The sequence below is a fragment of the Columba livia genome, chromosome 2, assembly GCF_036013475.1.
Source record: "Columba livia isolate bColLiv1 breed racing homer chromosome 2, bColLiv1.pat.W.v2, whole genome shotgun sequence".
In the NCBI taxonomy this organism is placed as follows: domain Eukaryota; kingdom Metazoa; phylum Chordata; class Aves; order Columbiformes; family Columbidae; genus Columba; species Columba livia.
The window spans coordinates 95109096-95133722 of NC_088603.1; the positions used below are offsets into that span (position 1 = coordinate 95109096).

The 24627-nt window shown below is 42.3% G+C and overlaps 2 protein-coding genes across 4 annotated transcripts in view; both read right to left on the reverse strand.

Annotated features, from left to right (window-relative positions):
- TERT (telomerase reverse transcriptase) overlaps nucleotides 1-7724 on the reverse strand; it is a 36512-nt gene extending 28788 nt beyond the window's left edge. For 2 of the 3 annotated variants that reach the window (XM_065052900.1, XM_065052899.1), the window contains exons 1-3: nucleotides 7271-7724; nucleotides 4266-6168; nucleotides 1374-1569 (exon numbers count right to left, since the gene is read on the reverse strand). In XM_065052900.1, coding sequence (XP_064908972.1) covers nucleotides 1374-1569; nucleotides 4266-6168; nucleotides 7271-7498 — 2327 coding nt within the window. In that variant the 5' untranslated portion in view covers nucleotides 7499-7724. Of the gene's footprint in view, nucleotides 1-1373; nucleotides 1570-4265; nucleotides 6169-6650; nucleotides 7219-7270 lie in introns of those variants that run through there. The other variant, XM_021297820.2, reaches the window with a different exon arrangement.
- A 9226-nt stretch (nucleotides 7725-16950) lies between these two features.
- Nucleotides 16951-24627, reverse strand: part of CLPTM1L (CLPTM1 like) — a 28758-nt gene continuing 21081 nt past the window's right edge. Inside the window, exons 13-17 of the mRNA XM_065052902.1 lie at nucleotides 24496-24530; nucleotides 24099-24154; nucleotides 23974-24018; nucleotides 20598-20713; nucleotides 16951-19342 (exon numbers count right to left, since the gene is read on the reverse strand). Of these exons, the coding sequence (XP_064908974.1) occupies nucleotides 19258-19342; nucleotides 20598-20713; nucleotides 23974-24018; nucleotides 24099-24154; nucleotides 24496-24530 (337 nt within the window). The 3' untranslated portion in view covers nucleotides 16951-19257. The remainder of the gene's footprint in view (nucleotides 19343-20597; nucleotides 20714-23973; nucleotides 24019-24098; nucleotides 24155-24495; nucleotides 24531-24627) is intronic.

The window sequence follows — 24627 nt, forward strand, 5'->3', positions numbered from 1 at the left end:
TGAACTGGATTAGTAGGGCACCTCACATTGCATGGCACACTCCAAGAAGCAGAGTGATGAAAGGCCCAGCCTTGGGAGTGCAGCTGCTCAGGTCAGACTCAGTGGAAATATGCGGGGAAGAAATCTGAAGAAATGAGATCAGCCCACATTAGGGCCTTCTGAGCTCAGGGCACCTTGTTCTTACACCTTGGGTCTTTCTGGGAAACTGGGAATAGGGACAAAAGGGCTAAAATAAAAAGTATTTGTTTCCTTATAATCACATACCTCACTAAAAGCAGCATTATATCTATGTAAAACTTACTACTTGATGATACTTTATGGCTTTAAAGTACATTAAAACTACATAAAGCACTAATTGCAATGCTAAGGCTGTTAGTTTGCAAACAAGCAGAATTACGTAGGACTGAAAATTATATTCTGCTACTATTTAAATTGCATATTCTGTGCCACAACTGCAAACATGATCAAGGCCCCATTAAATGCAAACACATATGCAGAAGAGCTGCAATAGAGATACCAACGTTGAAATCAGGGAGTAATGGGGCAAGAGGGGAAAAATCACACATATAACATTGTAGACCAACAGACCACTGTGAAAGCATAAGGTTCACCATATAAAACAGACATTAAAGCACAAGACATTGAGTACGATAATTTTGCACACTTCCAAAGCGCTCTTGGATACCAATAATTTATAATGAAAGGTTGTGAATGATAGACATGTATGCACAATACTCTTCACTAAAATTGCCTTCGGACCTTTCCTGTTTTCTCACTTAATTGCTTAAAATGTGACCTTAAATAATGCCCTAACTAAAATACATGCATGCATTTTTAAGACCGAAATAGAAGCATGGAATTCCACAGCCACACTAAAAAAGAAGCTGCAGCTTGTAAATTCCTCAACCACCAAAAAAACAGCATTTCAGCAGAGGTTTTATTTGGATTTTTGTTTTCAGCTGGTTGTTTGTTTTATTTGTTTTTAATTAAAGCAGTAGAAGCAAACTGAGTATTTTTAAAATTAATTTTCCCAAGGCTACTTTGGGATTCTGTCACTATATTTTACTCATCATTAAAAGGTGTAAAAAAACGACTTATCAAACCAAAATCGTCTTCATAATGGATTTTGCTATTGCAAAGGTTTCTCTTCTCCTACCACATAATTCTAAATTTGAATCTGTTTTCTTGAACAAAAGATTTCTGAATTTACAAGCTGTGCACACTACAATCACAGACTGAATTTTCTTTGGCGAAATCAAGCAAACAAAAGGAGGAAAAATGGGCAATAAATGAAAGCAGAATTATAACTTTACACTACAAAACATGAGATTTCCACATATTCCATGAATGTTCGATTAGTTTTCTAATGTTACCTAATTCCAATGTTCTGTAACTTGCCCCAGATAAACTTGCGGTAGTAGAAAAGCATGTTTTTCTGGAACATGGTCTCGGTGATATAGAAAAACGATCTGAGCAACTCAACAACATAGGTATCCATCAGCCAGTATAGGAATTTAGCCAAAAGTTCTTCACGGAAACAATGTTCATAGGCAGGAACAAAGTGATCACCTTCAACAAACAATTCAAAGGTTGTTGTAGTAAATGTCAACTATTTGTATCAGTAAAGAAACAAAACATACAAACAAAACCCCCCACATATAACACTCTATCTTAGCTTGAGGTTAATTGAAAGAAAAAAAGCAAATTCTAGCAATTCCACAGCTGCCACTCCAAATTTTCACTGGCATTAAATAATATGATTAACTCAAGCTCAAAACACAAACGTAGAAACTAATGTGTGCGACAAATTGACATACAGGATACAAAAACATGCCATTAGTAGCCCAAAGACTTAACTTTCTTCCCCCAACGCTGATTGTGAAGGATCTTTAATGCATAATGGCAAGATTATTGTGAAGGGAAAGGTAAAATGGAAACAAGGCTACTACAACATAAAATTAAAAAAAAAATGCAAAAGAATGAAAATATTTAGGTATACTGAAAAAATAACAGAATTAAACTGACTTGGGGCTAAGAATGATATTCTGATTTCCCAACTACATGAAAATTAATTAATTTCAGGGTTACGCTTTATTTCAGACATCCTGTATAAAACTTACTTCTGCAGCCAAAAACCAAAAAATTCAGCCCAAGTCCAGCAGCACTTATAATGTTTAGATGGCTCAAAAATTACTAACCCAGAGCATTCCAAGTTACAGTCAAACTTAAGGCCACACAGATTTGTAGCGATGCCTAAATCTGGGTGAGTAGGGAACAAAACCCTGTGCTACAATACTGAGTTTTTGCCAACTTCCAATAACACTTTTTCTAATTAAATTTTAGAGGGGAACTTAGCAAAATACAACAGGATAATTTAAAGAAATTATACAGAAGTATTAGTCTAGCTGCATAGCACAAATCATGATTAGAGCACAAATCTGTTAAAAAAAGCTTAATTTTGACACAAAAGAGCAGAGGCTTAACACTGAAACTTATAAAATGGAAATAAGTTTCCAGTTCTCTACCCTGTTTGGTTTTTGTGTGCTTCAGGGCGGAGACTTATTCATGCATTTACAGCACCTAAGAAAAGACTACTGTAAAGAGATAAAACAGTGTTCACTTCAACAGAAGCCAGGTAACATCAATTAAAAAAACCCACAAAAAACAACAAAACCAAACCAAACAATGATTGTTAGAAAACTCTCTAATTTTAGAGTTGCAATATGCAGTTGTAATACACAAGTCAGGATGTTAAGTAGTTGTCTTGCAACTAGATACTTTGCTTTTTAAGTTCCTGACAGCAGATGTAAATGATGACTACAATTTGGGGAACTGACAAGAAATCACTACTACCACTTTTGGAGAAAAAAACCCCCACCCACCTACGGTGCAGCAAAGCAATTACATGTGTGTTTAAACTTCAGGCACATGGAAGTAGTTTCACAAAAATTAAAATCAAGTCTATGTGGTGTTTTTCCTGGAATAAGGCCAGAAAATAAGAAGGTGTTATAATTTTTTAAGATAAGATCTTCCAAGTTACTATGAACCAAGCATATATTTTACAATAAAAACATTTAAAAATATTTAACTTCTCAGCATTTTGTAAAGCATGGCTTTGAGCCATAGTTTCTGAATAAACAACCAATATATTTCCTTGAATTAACAGTTTCTTATGGAAGTGTAACCTCCCCTACTTTTGATCTCAGTTCTCAAACATTTGTTTTCCTCCTACATTACAAAGAACCTGTAGTAATTCTAGAATCTAATCGCACCTGTTAAAAAGCAATACAATTTTCAGGTTACGTTACTGTAGGATGCAAGCACATTACCAGGTAAGAATAAATACTGCACACATAACAGTTCAGGAAACGCAATCCACATTGTACAGATGGAGAACAAAGCACAGAAAAATGGCAATATGCACTAGATCCTAAAGCAATCTACCACAGAAACACAGCTTCAGCCTAGATTTAAGTCCTAGGATGGCGTCTGAAGAAAGACTTATTTAGGGAAACAAGATTTACCTGTCATCATCCAAAAAGAGGACTAAACAGAAGGGATTGGTATAGAATTTGGTGCAATCAGCTGATGCTCTCACAATAGCTTTCGGACAGGGACCTGGTGCAGGTTCCGGGGACCTCTGCACTGCCAACTCCCCAGTAAGGCTCAGTCTGGGTCTCTGGTTCCTAGAGAAGGGCTCTAGAAAGGGGACAGATGGTGGGCAACCCCTGGGTTGCATGAGTCCCATGCTCACATCTTTCTCACAGGGTTGATGTGAGGGGAGGAAAAAAAAAGACCACACTGTGGGAGGAAGGTTCACTCCCATAGCAGAGGAGCACATGCCACTACAAATGCCTTGATTTGCTTTTAGTTCTTTCGGAGGGCTTATGGTAACCGGCAGACAGACTGCATTCATTCCGTACATACCCAGGTCATACTTCAATGAATTTTCAGTTACTGCAATTTGGAGGGTAGGAGTGGAAAGAGTTTTGTTGAAAGGTCCAGGTTCTGCATTCATGTTTGTGAAAATGTCATCCCATTAAACACAAAAAGGTGAATGAAAACAGTGAAAACTGATGTTCTGGAAGGAAAACAGGCTTAAGTGTTTTTCCACCATCAATTACAAACACTACCAGGTTTGCTCTCTTGGCTACGGTTACCACCAATGAACCAGATAACTCAAAAACCAGATTCAATACCTTCCCCTTCCCACCTTAAATATTGCCTGACACCCACAGCACTTAGCTCTTTAACATAAGAAGTACCTTTGACTAGACGAAGCCACATGCAGTCATTCACTCTCATCTTCCACATCAACTCCCGCAACGAAAGCTTAGCAAACTTCCCCATGGAAATGAACGCTTTCACGTTTTTTAAGAACCGGCACTTGTTATGGTTTGAGCCCCAAAGCTCAGCAGGTACGACCCGCTCCAGGCACTCCCTCACAAAAATGTACACCTGCCAGTGGCTGCTGTGCTGCTTGAGGAGCGCCCGGAGGGCTGAATCACACACCTCTCCTGGGTTTCGCTCCCCACTCCGCGACTCCCCGCCCACAGATTTTGCAAGAGGAGCGCGTAAATTGTCTGTCACATCAGTGCAACCAGATATGCATCTGCTGCTTGTCACATGCTTAGCAGGCTCTTTCCCAAACTGCTCTGCTTCCTCGCGAACCTCTGCTTCCCCAGGCAAGGCTGCCCGACAAGGCAGCTCGGCTTTTCTCACACTGGTTTCAGATATCCAGACAGGGCAATTTTTTTTCAAAATAACTACGTAAGGGCACTTTCCATGATTTGTTAACAGCTTCTGAAATGTATGTCTCATTTGCCAGTAGCGTTTGGGCAACCTCTTCTTTCTCCAGATGTGATGTGGCCGATTTTGTCTGTGCTTTTGCTCCAACAGATTTTGCCTTAAGAATATCGTTTCTATAAGCCGTCTTCCACCTGCCTGACAGCCCTGCAAGCGATTCAGTAAAAACGATTTAGGAAAGCATTCTTGGAAACTCCTGCGAGAATACAGAAGCAGCTTCCTGTCAATGTACACTGCAGAACGCAGGAGTGTATTTGGTAACTTCTTTGCCAAATGAGCTAGGGGACTTTCCCGCCTTCTGCATTCTGAAGAAATACCCTCCAGGGGGCTGATTTGTACAGAATCCAGCTGAGATTTATACGTGTGCATCTCTACTCCTTTCCTACAGGATTCTGCTTGCATTTCATTTCTGGACTTTAAAGGTTTGTTACTCTGAACTCCTCGCAGAAAAGAGCTTTCTCCTGCCACAAACTTCTTCCCGTCACAAGAACTTTGAACTAAAGAAGGACCAGACATATCACTGTTACTTCTTTGAGAAATGTGCTTTTTTTTAATGAGACTTACAGAATGTGATTCTACATAGTCAGTTCTGTATCTCTTGGAACTAGCTTGGTTTACATCAGGAGTGAGATTACATGCCTTTTCCTCTCTCACTTTCTCTACTTTTCCTCTCTTAGCTGGAATTTCAAGTTGTTCCCTATTAAGCTTCCTTTTTAAGGATGGTGCTGTAGCTGACAAATATAAACCGGAGCTACTCTGTTTTTCCACATGTTCAGTAACCATTCTCATCTCTTTGCTTGCTTTAGAAACAGTTTTTGCAGAATACTGGTAACCGGACACTACGCTTTGTTTCTTGTTATTTTTTTTATTTCCCATGCTGGAGACATTAGCTTCAAGTCTTTGTCTGTATTTCCACCAATGCGACTTTGAAAGATACTGCCTATGAAACATAAGCCTTTTTTGCATATAGTCAAGCAAGCTACTACGTTTAGGCTTTGAAAATCTTTGTTTAACAAACACTGGGGATGAGTCTACATTATGTGAAATAAGCTCATAAACTGGTTGCCCACAGACTTGGTAACAATTACTACGGGGGACCAGCATAAAGATTGCACAGTGTTCCAATAAATACATCATCACATCATCCCCTATCCTGCTCAGCAGCGTTTCCCAGAAGCCACTCATACGAAGAGTCTCTGTTGCAGTATTGGGTAGGTAGCTGTATATATTTGAAGACGGCATGATATGGAAATCAGAACTGTTTTCATCCAATAAGGAGTATCCATATGCAAGGACATTCTTCTTTCTCTTTTCACACAGTCTCTGAATGACTCTTGTGATGACTTCACTCTGACTAGATAACTAAAGAAAGAAAAAAGAAAAAGCTTTTATTACTGACTATTACATTAACTACAATATACACTTTGAATAAACGGACATGAAAGAGACACAGTCCTAGACATTCGCTTTAAATTAAACCCTTTCAGAGCAATACTAATGATTCGCCAGCGCCATACCCAAAAGGAACGATTTTCAAGTCTACTACAAGATGTTTACACGCAGCCACACGGGCCTACGACTTTAAGGAAGTCTTTTTAATGTCTGCCCTTTTGATCCTGGTTTTCATGCCCAGGAAACACCCTACACTGCTTCCCTTGGCTCCCCCAGCAGCCCAGCCTCCAGGTCACTGTGCCCGTAGATATGAGCTTATGCAGGCTCCAGCCTCCAGGGAACTAACGCTGATATTCTTGAGGCCTCCCTTTCCTTTTGCATAAAGTTCAACTGAACAACTCAGTTCACAATTGGAAAACCCGCTCAACAAGCTCGCAAAGTTTGTTTCCTACCATAGCGCAGCTCTGCTCACGCATGTGGTACTGGAGAGAAAAGCAGCCTTTCGCCTCTGAAAAGTTCATTCTGCTCGAACACCGACCTGCAAGTGGGTTTTCCCCCCCTCTCCTCCACCCTTTCAAGAGTGGGAAAGTGACACTTCTCATTTCCCGTTGCTCCCCGGCCACATTTGGTTTGCTCGCTCCTACCCCATAGGGCACGCAGACAGTGGGGGAACCCCCGGGCGCGCAGACCTGCTGCGTTTTCCAACCACCCACCCGCCGGCACAACGACTTCGCTCGCCCACCCCCGGCAGAGGGGAGCGGGGGATGATCCCCCACCGCTCCCCGCTGGCCAGAGCCCACAGCCGGGGAGGCTGGAGGTGGCAGGGGACGCCCAGCGGGAAGGCCCGGCCGGCGGCGGCCACGAGGGGCGAAGGGCCGCGGCGGAGGCACGGAGGGCAAGGAGCGCCCCGGCGGCCCCCAAGGGCGGGCGGCGGCCCTGAGCGTCCGCGCCGTCCGCCGCCACCCCAGGGGGCTCGCACCCGGGCGCCCGGCAGGGCTCGCTCCTCCGCGGGGGCTGCGCTGCTGTGTCCGCCCCGGGCCCGGCGCAGGTGCGAGCGGCGCATCGCTCCTACCTGCTGGAAGGTGAATGGCCGGGGGATGGCGCGGGCCCCGCGGGGGACGCACACCACGCACTGCCCCACGAAGGTCCGGTAGCAGGGGGCGTCGTCGCCCCGCAATACCTCGGCCTCCCCGGCGCCGCTTTCCCGCAGCCGCTGGATGAAGGTCTCCAGCGGGTTGACCTCGGCGTAGCAGCCGCGCAGGGCGGCCAGCACCGCCGCGAAGGGCTTCGCGCCCGCCATGTTGTGCGGCGGGAGCCACCGCCACCTGGGGCAGCCCCGCGCTCCCCGCCCGCACCACTGCGCTCCGATACACCACACAGCCGCCGGCGGGCGGGGCTGCTGTTTTAAGTAATTAAAAGTATTAATTTAAAAAAGGGGGAAGTGGGGGGGAGGAGAAAACACCCTCGCAAAAGCTCCTCGTAGCTGCTGTGTCGGGCGCCGCCGTACCCCAGCGTGGCCGCGGGGGGCGGTGGCCGGGGCGGGCGGGGCGGGGCGGGGCGGGGCGGGGCGGGGCAGGAGGCCGCTGTCCAGCTCCGGGGCTCCTTCCTCTGCCGGCGCCGTCTGTCGCGGCCGCGGGCCCGGGCTGGGGCGGGGTGGGAGGCACAGCGAGGGGTCTGTGAGGCGGAGGAGCGGCACTGGCCGCCACCGGTGTGTCACACGGCTTCCGGCCGGTCATCTAGGCTTTTGTTTTCAGACGGCTTTGTTGGTGGGGAATTCATGCTGTGCGGTTTCAGGAGGCTTGGGGTGGTGTGAACTACAGTCAGGAAAGGTGTTGAGGGAAGTTTTTAAGGTGTTGGAAGAAGTTTCTAAGTGAGTTTTGCTAGATTGTTAAGGTAGATGTCTTCTGGAAGAAACCAGGAAGATTCCCTTCTGTGTGGGAATATAGCGGAAGATTTGGCGAGGAGATTAGCTAAATGTAAATAAGCCCAAGTGACTTGCAGCTGTCTGTAGAAAAAGCACATACATCACACTAATTGTTTTACTGACCTTGTGTGCTTGATGAGTAGAACCTCTGTGTTAGATAACACAGGCCTGTGAGAAACTCTAGGCACCTTATCACCATGTCTGAGATTCCTGCTTTGTTGTGAGAAAGAGCGGGAGGCTGCCCCTGCCTGAAGCCTTGAAATACAGGCGAGCTCAGCAGGCCCCGCCATCTTCCAGCCGGGATGAACTGACCAGAACCTGCGTCCCCACCTGTGTCACCTCTGCCTGGGAGCTCAGGTGTGGCTTCGGAGATCCCCCAGTAGAGAGGTAACTAAAATAAAACTTGCTCTTTGCAGTGCATTCGTGGCCTCTGGCTCTTCTTGCGACGTGCCTGCGTTTGTGCACACACCTTCCAAGGAACCCGTTTTAGGATCAGGACTCCATATATCAGAGGTGTCAAACTCATTCTCACTGGGGGCCACATCAGCCTCCTGGTTGCCTTCAAAGGGCCAAATGTGATTTTAGGACTATATAGATATAACTACTCCTACCTATGCTTCCTTCTGTTTCTCCAAAGGTGACGGCACCCCCAAGGTATAATCCAGTGGTGATGTCTAATGCAGCTAGGCATGAGGCAAATACAAGGTTCACCCTTTCTTGTGAGGAAGGAAGGAAGGCAGGCAGGCAGGCAGGCAAGGAGAAGGAAGATAAAGAGTTTAGTCTTTAAAATGACAACCCAACCCTTGACTGCTACAACGGAGTCCTCCTCAGCAGCCAGTGGGTTGACACTGGAGAAGGCAATGGCATAAAGGTGAGGAGGAACTACCAACTGTGAGATCTTGATGTTTAGGATCTCCTTGAAGAGATGGACATTGTTCGATGCCTTTCTATCAGCAGGTCTTCCTGTGGTGGTGCAGCCCCAGGACAAGTGTGCAAGGAAGCTATTGGATGCGGTGGTAGTGAAGGACGTTCCCACAGCTGAGAACATGCTGGTTGCAGTTGAGGTTGCAACTACTTGGCCTTAGCTCTGCCGGTGGCAGATCTGTGTTCTCAAAGCTGGTTGACATTCTCGTTGCAGATGGCTGGGCTTTTGCCACAGACTGAATTTTGGAAAAGGTCTCTTGACCCTTTCTACCAGCTGTTGGTAAGCCTCTCACAAAGTCCCTACCTGTGCCTCTTGTTGATGTCTTCTTGATGGCAATGACCACAGCAATGGTGAGGAGGGACAGGAGGACTGCTGGGACCAGGCTAAAGGGGTCTCTTTCCTTCTGCTGTTTTGTACAGGTGCCACATGGTTTTCTGTGTGTCCACTGTTGGGCTGGGGAGACAATTCAGCAAGGAGAGGGGGAATGAAGTGACGTGGAAAAGGAGTAAAGTTTTTTCTTTAGAAGGATGAATAAGGAAAATAATAGAATCACAGAGTCGTAGAACAGCTGAGGCTGGAAAACATCTACGGAGGTGTCTATGGACTCCCTGAAAGCAGGGTCACTTAAAGCAGTTTTCTCAGTGCTGTGTCTAATCAGGTTTTGAGTATCCCCAAGGATGGAGACTCCACAACCTTTCTTGCCAACCTGCTCCAGTGTTTTGTCACCCTCAGAGTAAGAAGTTTTTTCAGGTTTAAGTGGAATTTCCTGCGCTTTAGTTTGTGCCCACTGTCTCTTGCCCTGTTACCGGGTACTATTGAGAAAAGTTTGGATCCATCTTGCTTACAACAGCTATTTATACACTTTGATACAATCCCCACTGAGCCTTTCCTTCTTGGGGCTAAATGGTCACAGCTGCCTTAGTGTCTCCTCTTGTGTCAGATGCTCCAGCTCCTTAATCATCTTAGTGTCCCTTAGTGGCAAGTTCACTGGGCTCACTCCAGTATATCCATGTCGTTATTATACTGGAAACCCAGGTCTGGACAAATAATGAAGTTACACTTCTCCTCAACAAAATTTATCCTTCAATTCAGACCTAATGTTATCCCCATCGTACTTTTTTCCCCTTTTCCACCTTTTAACTGCTTTTTTCCAGGCCACTGTGTGTCTCTCACACTGTGTGATGCTTCCTGCATGATGTGCCCCTCTTCTCACACCAGACCCAGCCTCTCTATTTGATTCAGCTTCTCCCTACTTGCCTGTTGTTCCTTAAGACAGAGGCTCAGCCCTTGCTTCTCCTCCTGCATTTACCTCCTCAGAGTCACAGTCTTCATTGCATCAGACACACCCCGCGCTGGTCAAACTTTGAACTTTTGGGTTCTGTTTAATCAATGTTCAGCACTGCGTCGCACGTCCCAATACAAGCTTTCCTCCAAAACTCTTTGATCCTTTCCTCAGCCTCTTGGCTGACAGCCAGCCAGGCCTAAGTGTGTCATACTTTGCTCTTCCTCAGGCATGCTCTTCCTCATGTTTCACACTGCCTTTCGGTATTGGAGAGTTTGAGGGAAGATTAATTTTCCATGTGTGCTGCTTTCAATTGGGGTAGAGTTACTTTTCTTCATAGTAGCTTGTACGGGGCTATGTTTTGGATTTGTGCCAAAAATAACGCTGATATCACACTAACGTTTGTGTTACTACTGAGCAGGACTTCAACAGTGTCAAAGCCTTTTCTGCTCCTCAAACTGCCCCACCAGTGAGTAGGCTGGGGGTGCACAAGGAGTTGGAAGGGGACACAGTCAGGACAGCTGACCAAAGGGGTATTCCACACCATATGATGTCATGCTCAGCAATAAAACTGGGAGGGAGGTTGGCCAGGGGGCTGCTGCTCAGGAACTAGCTGGGCATCAGTCAGTTGATGGTGATCAATTGTTTTCATTTGTATCTTTTGTCTTTCTTGGGTTTTATTTTTATTTCTCTTTGTTATTAATTTTTCCTTACAGGTTTTTTTTTTTTTTTTACATTATTATTTATTTTTAATTATCAACTTGTTTTTCTCTCAACCTAAAAGTTTCTTTTCATTTTTACCCTTTTCCCCATCCCACTGGGCAGAGGAAGGGAGTGAATGGCTGTGTGCTGCTTAGTTGCCAGTTGGGGTTAAACCACCGCATTGTGGGTTCAGTCCGTACCGAATTACTACTTTCTGCAAGCTCACGCTGTGTTGACGTGCCTCTATTCATGCAGATGAGACTCTTAAGTTTTGATACCTCCACACAAACTCATTCCCTTTGGCACAGATCTCTTCGTGTCCCAGGCGTGGTCTGTCCAGTTGCTTTCAGACTCTGAGTGCTACTTCAGTGCTGAAGATGCCTACGTCACCCACCAGTTTGCATCAAAATTTACTCTGCCCAGGTACAACATGAGAAAGGTAGAGCAGAAGATATGTGCACAGCTGGCTCCTAAAAATTATATTTACTCAATACTTTACACCTCACTGGGTTATTTTTTTTACTATGTGATTACAGAGTCTGCGGTGGCAAAAGATTCATAAAAAAGCAGCGGCCTTCCTGTACTGAAGGGGTGGGGAGTCTGCTGGCAGTGAAGAGGTGGTGTTGATCAGCCATGGTGTCTTTACCTGGGTTTACTGCTGGAGCATTCTCTCCCTGTTCTTGAAGGGGGCTCTTTGACCACCTTTCATGCCTTGTAATCCTCTGCATTTTCACCATATATGGGAGTTTTTTCAAATGGGTTCTTTGTTTCATTTTTGTGTGCAGAACCTTGTTCTACCTGGTCTCTTGGATGGCATTCCCTGCTGACCATTAATGGACTATTTCCATTTCATGTATCTGTTCTTGGGTGGTGGGAGCTCTGCTCTCGGTCCTGTGCTTGCACCCCCAGAGGGAGCCTGCTATGTGAGAAATAGTAAGTGTATCTCAGCTTTAGTATCTTAACCCTGTACACTTAAATGCAAGCTTACAAACTGGTAGTATGGTGTTGCAATGAAGGAAAAGACGTGTCTTGCTATATGTGGGTATGTTAGGAAAGGAGAAATAAAACCAGCATTTCCCTGCAGAAGCTGCTTGCTATCTGCCATCTACCAGGAGCACTAGCAAAAAAAAATGACTTCTCATTTGTATGTGTGGAGTAGATGCTGCACAAGTGCTCCAAGTCTTCTTAGCTCATGTTTGTGGGTCGTTGTGCCACAAGGCTCGACAGCACAATGTAAAGCACGTCCTGCCCCTGTGGCAGTGGGATGAGAGTCCATGTGCACTAAACCTCAGTCCAGAAATTGTCCAGTGGTAGAAAAGAATGGGTTCAGATTGGAACACAAGAGGTTGCACTTAAATTTGAGAAGAAACTTCTTCTCAGTGAGGGTGCCAGAGCACTGGAACAGGCTGCCCAGGGAGGTTGTGGAGTCTCCTTCTCTGGAGACATTCAAAACCCGCCCGGATGCCTTCCTGTGTAACCTCATCTGGGTGTTCCTGCTCCGGCAGGGGGATTGGACTGGATGATCTTTCGAGGTCCCTTCCAATCCCTGACATTCTGTAATTCTGTGAAAAGCTCTGCGTGCTGAGACATCTTCTTCTTCTCCTATAAACAAAGCACTTTTCTTAGCATTTACTCTTGGCCTTGGCAAACCTAGGTGTTACTATCTCACTTCAAAGGTTGTCAATTATTATAATAAATTTTCATCTTCATGCTAAGAAAGAGTTGGTAGTTGGCAACTGTATTAGAGAAGGGAGTATCCTTTCACTTCTCTGCTGAACCCTTCAGAGCTCTGCACCAGTACTGTGATGCCAGGATACAGTCCCAAGAAAGAACTATGGAACTACATTTAACCTGGGAAAAAGATGCTGGAGAGGATTAATCTGAAAGAAGAAAAATATATGATCCTGCTGGTAGCTGAATTGAAGAGCTGGTCAAATCTTCAGCAGAATGAAATACCTGTTTTGTGTATGAACTGAGTTAGCCTTTGTCACTGGGAGACTTTCAGTGAAAGACTGTGCTGCCTTTAGAAATGCAGAGCCCAGCAGAAAAGAGCAGCTTTTTAAAAAATATTGTTGCAGACTGAGAATGGCTAGAGCTGATTAGCAGAAGAAGCAAATCCTTTCTGAAATCCTGGGACAGAAAGCCAGGAAGTCTAAGGGGCTTGTTTGGCACTCCAGCTAGAGGTATTTACAACCAATCATTTAAAACCACAGCATAACCAAATAACACTTTCTACCTTTCCCCTTCCCTGTTCCCCAAAAGGGTGAATGTGTCTCTGTTTCCTCTTTGTAAGCTACTTCTTGAAATTCTAGTTCTGTGAAGTGATCAGATGGAGAAAGCAGCAGTGAAGGACATGGATGCATGCAGAGCCTTGTGTCTTCAAGTCTGCTTTTTGTTTTTTTGATCAGTGGAGGATTTTGATAATAAGCAAACTGATCCATAATGTACTGCTGATCCTTGCACGTTTGGCATAGCTCGAGAGGATCAGAGGTAGCCTATATGAGGCTGCAGGGCAATGCTTACTGTGTTCCAAGGATAGCGGAGTCAAGGTCTGTGACTGGGACTTTTTGCAGATTGCCTGGTCCTCTGACACTAGTCTTCTGAGATCCCCAAGTTTATGAAATCAGAGTTGGCTTGAAACAGTACAAATTCCTGGTTCAAGTTAATTTTTTTTCCTCCTATGTATCTTTGCAACAACTTCTGGGATGGCAGAGAGGGTGAGGCTAAGCAGTTCTTTCTCAAGCAAGCTGATGAAGGGTTTTGGCAGTTTTATGAAATGAAACACTGCTTATTGCTTTCTGTTCTCCTGATCAGCACTGGGGAAATCACAGGATCACAGAATGTTAGGGATTGGAAGGGACCTCAAAAGATCATCTAGCCCAATCCCCCTGCTGGAGCAGGAACAACTAGATGAGGTTACACAGGAATGTCTCCAGAGAAGGAGACTCCACAACCTTCCAGGGCAGCCTGTTCCAGTGCTCTGTCACCCTCACTGTGAAGAAGTTTCTTCTCATATTTAAGTGGAAGCTCCTGTGTTCCAGTTTGAACCCATTACCCCTTGTCTTATCATTGGTTGTCACTGAGAAGAGCCTGGCTCCAACCTCATGACTCTCACCCTTTACATATTTATAAACATTAATGAGGTCACCCCTCAGTCTCCTCTTCTCCAAGCTAAAGAGCCCCAGCTCCCTCAGCCTTTCCCCATAAGGGAGATGCTCCACTCCCTTCATCATCTTTGTTGCCCTACGCTGGACTCTCTCCAGCAGTTCCCTGTCCTTCTGGAACTGAGGGGCCCAGAACTGGACACAATATTCCAGATGTGGTCTCAATGAAACACCTGCTTATGACAGAGACTAAACAGCAGGTATGGAAAGAGCTGAGAACTTCAGTATGGGAAATGTAAATTGCTAAGTCCAGTTGGAAAAGTAGAGGCTATACTTCAGTAGATCCTGTGGAAGTCAGTCCAAACTAGGTACCTGTGACAACTCTTTGAGCTGAAGCTTGCAAGTGATGCAGATAGGAGGCTGCAGGGCAGCAAGGAAGCAAAGTGTACCAGAGGGCCACTGCTGACTGGCCCTGAGCCAGACATTGAGTGTTATGTACCACTAAGCTGCAGCTGTGCCAAGCCTAGTGTTCTGAACAGAATCATAGAATCATTTTGGTTGAAAAACACTCTCAAAATCATCGAGTCCAACCATAACCTAGCACTGTCACTAAACCATGTCCTTAAGAGCCTCATCTACACGTCTTTTAAACACGTCCAGGGATGGTGACTCCACCACTTCCTGGGCAGCCTGTTCCAACACCTGACAACTCTTTCCATGAAGAAATTTTTCCTCATATCCAATCTAAACCTCCCCTGGCGCAACTTGAGACCCTTTCCCCTTTTCCTATCACTTGCTACTTAGGAGAAGAGACCAACCATGCTACAATCTCCTTTCAGATAGTTGTAGACAATGACAAGGTCTCCCCTCAGGAATGGGAGTGAAGAATACAGCTGCAATTCCCAAGTATATGCTCACAAGCTCTTGCTTCAGCAGCTGGGTGGTTAGCTGGAGCAGCGCTTGCAGATGAACCATGGCAGTGAAACATCTACCTGTCCCTTAGGCTGCACAACACAGGCTAACCTGTGGCTAGAGACTGCTAGAGGCAATTAATGCCTAATAAAAATGTTCATGGTGAACTCTTCAAAGTCCAGAATTAAAGTAAGATAGCCCATGAGTCTTTGCAGAAGTGCAAGACTAGAAGGACAAATCATCATAAAAGCAACCATCAAAGAGTTCTGTCTTAAGTTAACAAGGATTGTGGAGCTGTGGATGACTATGGAGAATATTAGGGGCCACAAACTGAGAGGCTGGTACATTTTATACCCAAAACAGTTTGTAAGGAGTTTTGTGTGTACCACACAGCAAGGACTAAAAGGACAGAGTACTGCTGAACAGAAAGCTGGGAGGAGAAGGGGAGAAGCTACGTGATCCTTTGAACTGAATACAGGAAGACAGCATGAGACAGAATTCCCTTCCCAGTGTTCAAGTGTTTGTCTTTTGAATCTAAAGTATTTTTGTTCCTTTTGATGCAGGTATACTCATCAGGGTGTGTGGGGTGGTAGGATAAACAAACAAACAAACAAACAGGATTTTGGGGGACTCAATATTAAAAGGAGCAGTAAGAAATAGAATTGCATAAAGGAAAAGCTTGAGTGAACTGATTAGCTCCAAATATCCTTAAGAAGAAGCAGTGGTATTTAACATAGATGGATGAAAACTTGGGAGACAGCACCGTTTCCTCCCATACTAAGAGAAATTCTTAAATGTGTCTGCAACCGCTGGAAAAGTGCCTTAAACCTCACAGACACAGGACCAAACCTCTCCTAGTGTGAGAGGGGAAGCATTCAGAGACAGTCATCAGGCATCTGGGAAAGTTGGGCTCTTTCTGGCTGTATTTCTCAACATCTATAGCTACATTTATTCACCTGGAGGGTTTTACACACGACTACCAGGAAAGCCTGATCAGTCTGTAAGTGGGGGAAGATGCTGTGCTGGTACTAGACAGACTCCCGAGGTCCCTTCCCACCTACGCTGGATTCCATCTTACAACATTGCAAAGCTGTAGCATAGAGAGGACCAGCATTACTAATAAATTATCATGTTTCCCTTCTTCAACATGAGATTTATCTTCTGATGGAAAAACTGGAAAATGTGATGCGTGCAGACAAACTACAGAATTATCCGTCTGAACGCCTCTGGCACTGAGCTGTAGCTGACAACTCCTGGAGTGTAATGCCATATGAAAAGGGAACATACAGCAGTGCTGAGTCATACATCTGTATACACATACATACTGTATATACATCAGTGGTATATACAGCACCTGCTTTAGCAGCCACAGAAGCAGAGCACAGTAGAGTTCTTCAGCTGCTGCCCATTTTGTAACTCAGTGAGCTCCAGGGAAAAAGTCATAAGGGCAGAAGGTCATCTCTTGGAGAACACAGTCAGCAGGTGAAGATGAGCAGGAAATTGCATTTTGTCTTCGCTTCTGTCCATAGAGAATGATGATGGTTGTCATTATGCACTATTAAATGCTTTGTAAGAGTATCTACCAGATGCATGTGATGATTCTCCCAATTAACTCTAAAACAGCCCTACCCCCAACTCACTGTAATCTTTTAATTTCCAAATTCATTAGAAGCCTAATGAAGAATGGGAAAAGGTCACCTACTCACTTACCACAGCTACTCCTCTTAGAAGTGAGGAAGTTTTAAAGTTATTCTTGAACTCTGAAACAGATCACAGATACTGATAATCCAGCACAACCTGCAGTATATTCAATGAAATTCTATATGTCAGCTTTCCTTCTGCATTAATCACATACAGAACCACAGTTCTGTTTTAAGCTGAAGTCATTTCCAAAACTAGAAAGTTAAAACATGTCATTTAATATCTCCAAAGTTACACTGCTTATAGAGTTTTTCATCAGCTTTCCAACAACAAAAGGTAACTATCCCATACGCCAAGTCTTTTATTTGGAAATGGAATGCATAAAACAATGACTTGAACAGGAAAGTCTCGTTCACTGTAAAGACTTAAAATGTTCTAATTTTATATTCTTTATGTCTACAGTATAGGATATTATGAGGTCATTGTCATCAGAAATTCAAGACAGAAGACCAATAAACTCACAGTATGTAAAGGTGCAAGAGAGATTTTTTTTGAACAGCTACTAACAAAAATTAAAGATGAAACATTAGAAACGTCTCAATGTGGTATTCTGGACTTTCCAAAGCTATTCTACAAGAACCAATGACTGGATTGTTTTGAAATGGCACAAAAAGGGAATGTGCTATATGCATTATTTATATCAGGAAAGTTTTTCACACATTTACATTTAGCTATTATGAAACAGAGGAGTCCCAAGTTAGTTTGTTTAACAGCAAAGAGCTCCTTCCAAACAAATCCAAACCAACTTTATGATAGAGCAAATGCAATCCCAGTTTTGCATAGATTTATTTATGTGTGTTTAATGCTAAAAAATTCAACAGTGCTCCTCAGTTACAATGAACAGTGTGAAGAGACCTTAACATGAACATGAGTAAAATACTCACTTCGCGTCTCTTTTCCATTGTCAGCAGCCTGTAAGAAGGATTTCATTATAAGAAAGACTAGTCTGTAACAAAAGAAGTTAGGCACATTTCTGTATCTTTTTGGGACTCGAGTATTTATATGTTCAGACTTCTGCAGTATCAAAACTAGATAAAATCTACTTCATAAAGTAGTTACAGACTATAGGAGTAGATCTGTGTTCTTTAAGGTTATTTAATTTTTTCAGTCAATGACAAATTGAAGTTAAACAGCCTTGCACAAACAGCATGCAGTTTAATAAAGAAACTTAAGAATCATTAAGGTTAATTTGTAAACTTACTGACCAAAGCAAAACTGGAATTAGGAACTACAGTTCTGCCTTTTGGATTTTTTCAAATTGTGTTTTTGTGCTGCTGAAAGGAATGCACTCTCTATTACACTTACCAACAAACCTCCTTTTAAAAATCTAGAACCATGGTTTCTAGATGGAACTGTGAAGTTTGAATTTTGGTATAATAATTCAACCTGATTATTATTACTAGTTTGAAAGAAACAGATCAAAATACTTCCCTTGATGAACTGTTCCCATGGAATATGGATTTTAAATTCTGTGAAAGAAAGATACCTATTCTTCACCAGGCTGGTTTTTTTGCTCTTTATCCAGGCAGTTTGTTGAACCTGTATTGTATTTGAGAAAAATCATTCCACCTGAATGATGTGTGTTTCATCTTATAAATAAGAATGGGGCAGGGAGGGAGAAGGAAAGACCAAGGAATTATTCCTTTTGAAACATGAGAGAACTGGTCTAGGAGGTCACTGGGGTACCACATTTTGCAGAATTTAAGATGTGTTGAGAGACTTTCCTAGCACATAACAATGATTTGCATTATATCAACATCTGCTATGCCATGAAATCAGAAGGTTTGTCAACAATGCAGAAGGATTTATATAAACTTGGATACATATTGAAATAAATCATGTTACAGGTTTTCCACATCTTCATTCTGTTTAAGACAACTGAAGCCCTCTGCTACCTTGTGGGCAGAATTTGAATTTTCACAACCCCATCTGTCTCATCCGTTATTTCCCGTACTTTTTTTTTAAGCTATGAACTTAAATGCCCACATACAACTTACAACTTTAATCACAATTTCTAGAATTTCCATTATCAAACAAGAATGATCTGTAATTAGCACATAATCCAATATTACACATGTTATTTTTGACAGCCTCCGGTTTGGCAATAATGCTCAATTCTGCTGTAACACACTGGCTTGTTTTTTCACTTTTCATAGGCTAGTGGCACGGGTACCGCACTTTGAGTTAGTGAGTTGTCTTAAAAACATATATTTGGATATTAATTACAATGGTCCGGTCACTTAGGTCTTCAGTGAAGAGAAGTTTAAATGCAGGAAGTTTATTGAATGACATCTGGCAGACTGTGGACCTTGTGAGGACAAAAGAGGAAATCCTATTGAAATAGGAGGATATCAAAACTAGATTTTGGCAATATAGAAGATGTATTGTCCATGTAGTTCTGTCAGAAGCTTTAAAAATACTCTTATTAAATAAGTTTTTCCTTCCTTAAGAACAGATAATACATGAAGCCAGTAAGAGTCCAGGGGTGAGAAACTTCTTCAATTCTTAGTTATTCTCTATGAGCTTTTTTTTTTGGCTTTTCTTCGTAAGATTCTCCATACTCATTCACTCTGCTCTTATCCACAGGATAAAGCCTGGTAGGAAAAACAAAAGATTAGTTACAACATTGTCTGCTACCGGAACAAATTAAGTAGCTCTGTACCGCTTCATTTTAAAAGTTAATTTCTTTCTCATAATATTTTTTTATTCCCATTAGTGGCAAAAACCACAACAGTTTTAAAGATTAGCTACAGACACGTGAGGTTCTTCACACTGAGACTTAACCAACCAGTTGTCTCATAATGAGGCCTCTTAAGAGCTGTATTATATCTGGAGTGCTTCCCAAGCAATTCAGGATGCCTCTCAAACTTGAAACCAGTGCCCAGTCCCTATCAGAAGTCGTTGAGCTCTTACCTTTTAGAAAAATACCTTGGAATGGGACCTATTTTAGTACACTTCTGTGTGATTATATAAACCCAAAACTGAAGTCTGCATTTAGTACTAATGATCAGTTAGACATACATATCCATATATTTTGATATAATATGAACCTGGCTTAAAATTCTTGTTCGCTCATATTCTTCAGAACAAGAGCACGCTTTCTGTAGCTTCACTTATGAGCAGTATTTCAGTGATTACTGCATATGGCCTTCTTCCCCATCTCACTTTAGTTGCGTAAAGAATCTGAAACTCGCCAGATACTCAGCTTACAAGAGAAACTGATAACTGGTGTTTGAAAAAAGATAAAGAAGCAAGCAGAGCAGGGCCATCCCTTGTCAGAAAACATCCTTCGCAAGTGCCTTGCAGAGCAGCTCAGATACCGAGCATATGTAGGCAAGTAGCCCCTCAGCAAGCTCTGGAAGCCCAGAACTCCTAAGTGAGTTTGTGAATACAAGACTTGCTCTCCTTCACCTGAATTTAGGTATTCATGCCTCAGGTTATTTTTGTTGTTGTTGTAACTTGCAAATGTGAAACTACCTGCTGAAAGGGAGGACTGCTCTTCTGAGGAGGGAGAAGGGTTAACTGACAAAAATTAGGAGAGTGCTGTGAGGAGAGGAATTTCTTGACTACTCTCTTAGAATGCTAAAATGGGTCCAGGCAGACTGTCGGCTATAGGAAAGCACTTTTGCTGCTATTTGTACTGAGATCTTCTCTTCAGGATCCCCTGCTCACCATCCCCTTCACTAGGCATATACACAACTACCATTTTCCAGACCATACTATATATTACTGTGGTACAAAATTCTGCTTGAACACTACCCCAAACTATTTTATAGTTCTTTATAGCAATGAGAACACAACCGCCTACAGTGTTACAAAAACTCTGATGGATATTAAAGAAAGACATACCATCTTTGGTAAAGATAGACCAGGAACACAACATCATCTCTAAAGCACGCCAGCCTATGAGATGTTGGCATAGTGATGATAAAAGCAAATATATCATCAATAAAGGTGTTGAATGCCTACAATTAAAAGAAAAGTACACTTCAGTTAGCTGTAAAGAAAGGAAGTCATCTATCACACCAAACTACAGGAAACAGGCTTCCTAGAACTATATGTTTTCAGTAGGAACTCAGACTGCTTCTATATTTGCAACAATACTTAAGGGCTATGCTGAAAAACTAATTAATGCACATTTTAAAGTGTTTTCTTTTAAAGAAGACCATGCTGTCTACGACAGACCATGCTATTATAGTTACAAGTAAAAAGCAAATACGGTGAGAGTATTGTCACGCAAGGGGAAAAACATACATACAACTGCAGTAAAATCTTGAAAAGAAAGTGGAAAACAACTTTTACTCATTCACTACTCAAATGATTTAAAATTTCCAAAATGTCAGCTCACTTTCATTTCCTGTAGGAATTTGAAAGTTGTGTAAAAACTTGTTAGTTTGCTGCTCTTAAGAATATTAACTTGACAGTCTTGAAGAGATTTTAAAACATTTTCAGTGTTCTCCTGGAAGTGATCACCCATCCCTTATTCGAGACATTGCCACTCATTGCAACATCAACTAGGCATAATATAGGTTCTGTTTCTAAAACAATAATGAAATATTTTCTCATTACTTTTTCCTGAGTGAGAAGGTTTAAACTCCCAGACATCTGCTGCGAAAGCAACACAAACAGGTTCTAAGCATGCAAAGGCAACAATATTTTGTCAGAGAAGGTAAAGAAAGTAAACAGAAGGGCAACTGCTCTGGATCTGGCTCTAGCCAACAGGGAGGACTAGAAATCAACAGTGAACCAGCTCTAGTACTCATTTGGTGCAATTAACCATTTCAACTCACTAAAGACAGCAGGAAACAAATCCAGCAAAGAATATTCACTGCTGGGTTAAAATGAGTCAGTAACATGGTTTCTCCTTTCAATATTAGCAAGCTGTACATTAATCCATACCATAAAAATAGGAAAAATGATGATTATTTAAGCATAGAAGGACTCACTCTTCAAAATGAACCCATGAAACAAAGCATAAGCAGAAGATGGAGGTGTTGGAGAGGAGAGAGTTCTGATTAATTACAACAGGAAAGCTCTTTCTGGCAAGTCAAAACAAACTCATCAAACTGAAATGATCAAAGAATATGAGTGGCACTTCTCAAGTCCGTGCAAAGAAGGTTTGTCATGGAACAAAAAAACCCTTGCCAAGTTGGAAAAGGAGGCCATTCCAAGTCAACACCCAAGTGAGTGATCCTACAATGACGAAAGGAAGAAACAGCTAAATGCTCCATCCTTCAGGCACTTAGGCATTCCTCACAAGCTGCTGAAACTGAGTGCGTCAAGGCAGCCCGTTTAATAGTATTTAGTCTACCCAGTTTTCTTTTGAGATTATCTCATTTGAGAGTACTCCTCATAAAAGTATAAAGGGCATAAACGTAAAGACTATGGAAACTGGAAAGTTAGAATAATCTCCATTTTTGCCAAGGTCTTCCAAAACAGGAAAGACTTCAAATTAAGGAAAACAACAAAGCTCTTTAAACCAACAATCACAGATGAGACCTCAGACTATTCTTTCCACTCTTCAAAGTGCAGAAGAGATAAAGCAAATTAGGGAAAAAATAAATTACCTCCTTCAAAGCCCAGTAAGTTAAACATAATTGAAAACATCATTTACTTCTTTCTACATTCACACAAGCCTTTGTTGTGGGTAACCTCTGGCATCTTTACAGGAGCCATAAATGCTCTGAAGAAAAGAGAATTCTACTGCTTTAAAGGTTACTTGCTTGAATACTTCCCTCTTGTCTACTTAAGTACTGATGTCTCTGCTCTGCTACTGTATTTTGTTGCTGAAGTAAAACTGTGAAATTACTTCACAAATGTACCTTTTACTTCCCTCTATTAAGAAACATGCTGGTTTGCCTAGTATTGCCTGGAACACTAGATGTTTATTTTTGACTTTATTTCCATATCAAACATTGTTCAGTTGCTATTCTGCTATCAGCTACATTTCAGACTGTTTTCCTAGATGTTTCCTGATTCCTTAAAAATATCAAGGCAGCAGAAAGTTGGGCAATTGCTGTAGGCTCACAGAATTGGAAAAGCTACGAAAAACACTTCAGATTTTAAGATTTTAGTCCTTTTCTCACGGCTTATCTGTTCAGAATTGGACACCATGTCTTGAGCAGTTTATAACACTGTTTCTTTTGAAGTACTGATGTACTGGAGAGTTGTAATACATTGCACAAAGGAAGAATAAATGAAAACATTTATGAGCAGAAGCAGAAGAAAACAGGGCACATGTTGATGGCATCAAGGTCCTGATGATCCCAGCACATGCAGCCAGGGTTTCTTGGGACACAATGATCAAGAAAACAAAAGGACAACACAAAAATCCTAATGACTCAGAGAGGCTGGAAGGGATGGAGTCAAAACAATATCAGCTCTTCAGGTGTACAAAAAAAACCCATGTAGTTGCAGACTGAGGAAGAATGTAGGAGACACAGAAACTCAACAGTGGGTGTCCCTTGTCCTCCATGTCAGCACAAGGAACCCTGGCTGGGATAACTGGGTACATCCATCTTGGTGCCCGAATGCTATACAAACCACTTGGGCACACAAGCGGGTGCTTGTGGGTATGCACCTATCAAAGGGTAACTAAGCTGATTTTGTTTTGAAATACGCTCATCTTCCCCTCCTCCAAAGTCCGGTGTTAAGTTTTGCTATGGCATCGCATTATTTCCCACAAGGGCAGCCGAGGCAGTGGGGACACCACAGTGCAGCCCCTCCCAACATCTAACAACCCACCACGCAGCTGTCACTACATTGACCAGAAGCCCAGAATTACCACCCCAACACAGAACAGTGTGAACATTACTTCAGTCTCTGGTAGCTCCTGGAACCTGCCAAAATAAGGTCTCTTAGTGGTCCTATCTGTTCCTTGAGAACTCTCCTTTGTTAATATAATCTCTCTTCCTAAAATAATACATCAAATTGAGACTGATTAATTTATTTGCAAAACCAACATTTGCACCCACACAAGGCAGCTGACAGTACAAAAAGAAGTATTATCATCAAAACTAGAATGGAGGTATTCTCATCATATGGAAGTCATTAGGAAAAATGGAAACCTATGGTTTTTCTTTTTTTTTAAAGGACAGTTGCAAACAGGTTTCATTCTTAAACAAAAACATCACTGTCAGCCTTAATCTATGAATTACTAAGGTATTCTTACAGAAAATTATTTCCAAAATGACTGCACCAATCTTTAAATTAGAGCTTTACTTACTTTGTATGTGAAAGCCTTCCATGGTAAGTGTGCAACAGATTTCATCTAGGAATAAAAATATCAATTTGTAATAAAGTCTGGAAGAAGAGACTAGCAAAGTAGTCTTTTAGTCTTTTCAATCTTACCTTGTAGTTTACAAACAGCTGGGGCAGCATAAACAGGAATCCAAAAGCATATACTCCTGAAGACAAAATAGGGAAAACTTACAGACAAATACACAACAGAAGTACATCACACAACTATACTTTCACAACTACAGATTTACACTAATTTTCTTAATGAGAAAAGGTGCATCTAGTACTTTTGTTTACTTTGTTTACTTTTGTTTACTTTGACTTGAATCTGCTCCCTTTCTCAATCACTGTGATAATTTTAGAAAGTACAATCAAGCTATTCCTCTATATTACACTGATCTAGCTGATAGCAGTTAATTTTCTACTATTGATTCTTGGCCTCCATTTGAAGAAATACGAACAGAAAACCAAAACAAAGCAATAAAACCAAAACATAAGAGGGACTCACCATTGACAAAACTGTTAATCAACCAGGAGTACCAGCTACAAACAGAGAAGACACTCCAGTTATTTTTTCACATCAGCCAAAAACATACATCTGTAATACATCCTCTACATGACTGTGTGCCGACCACTCCAA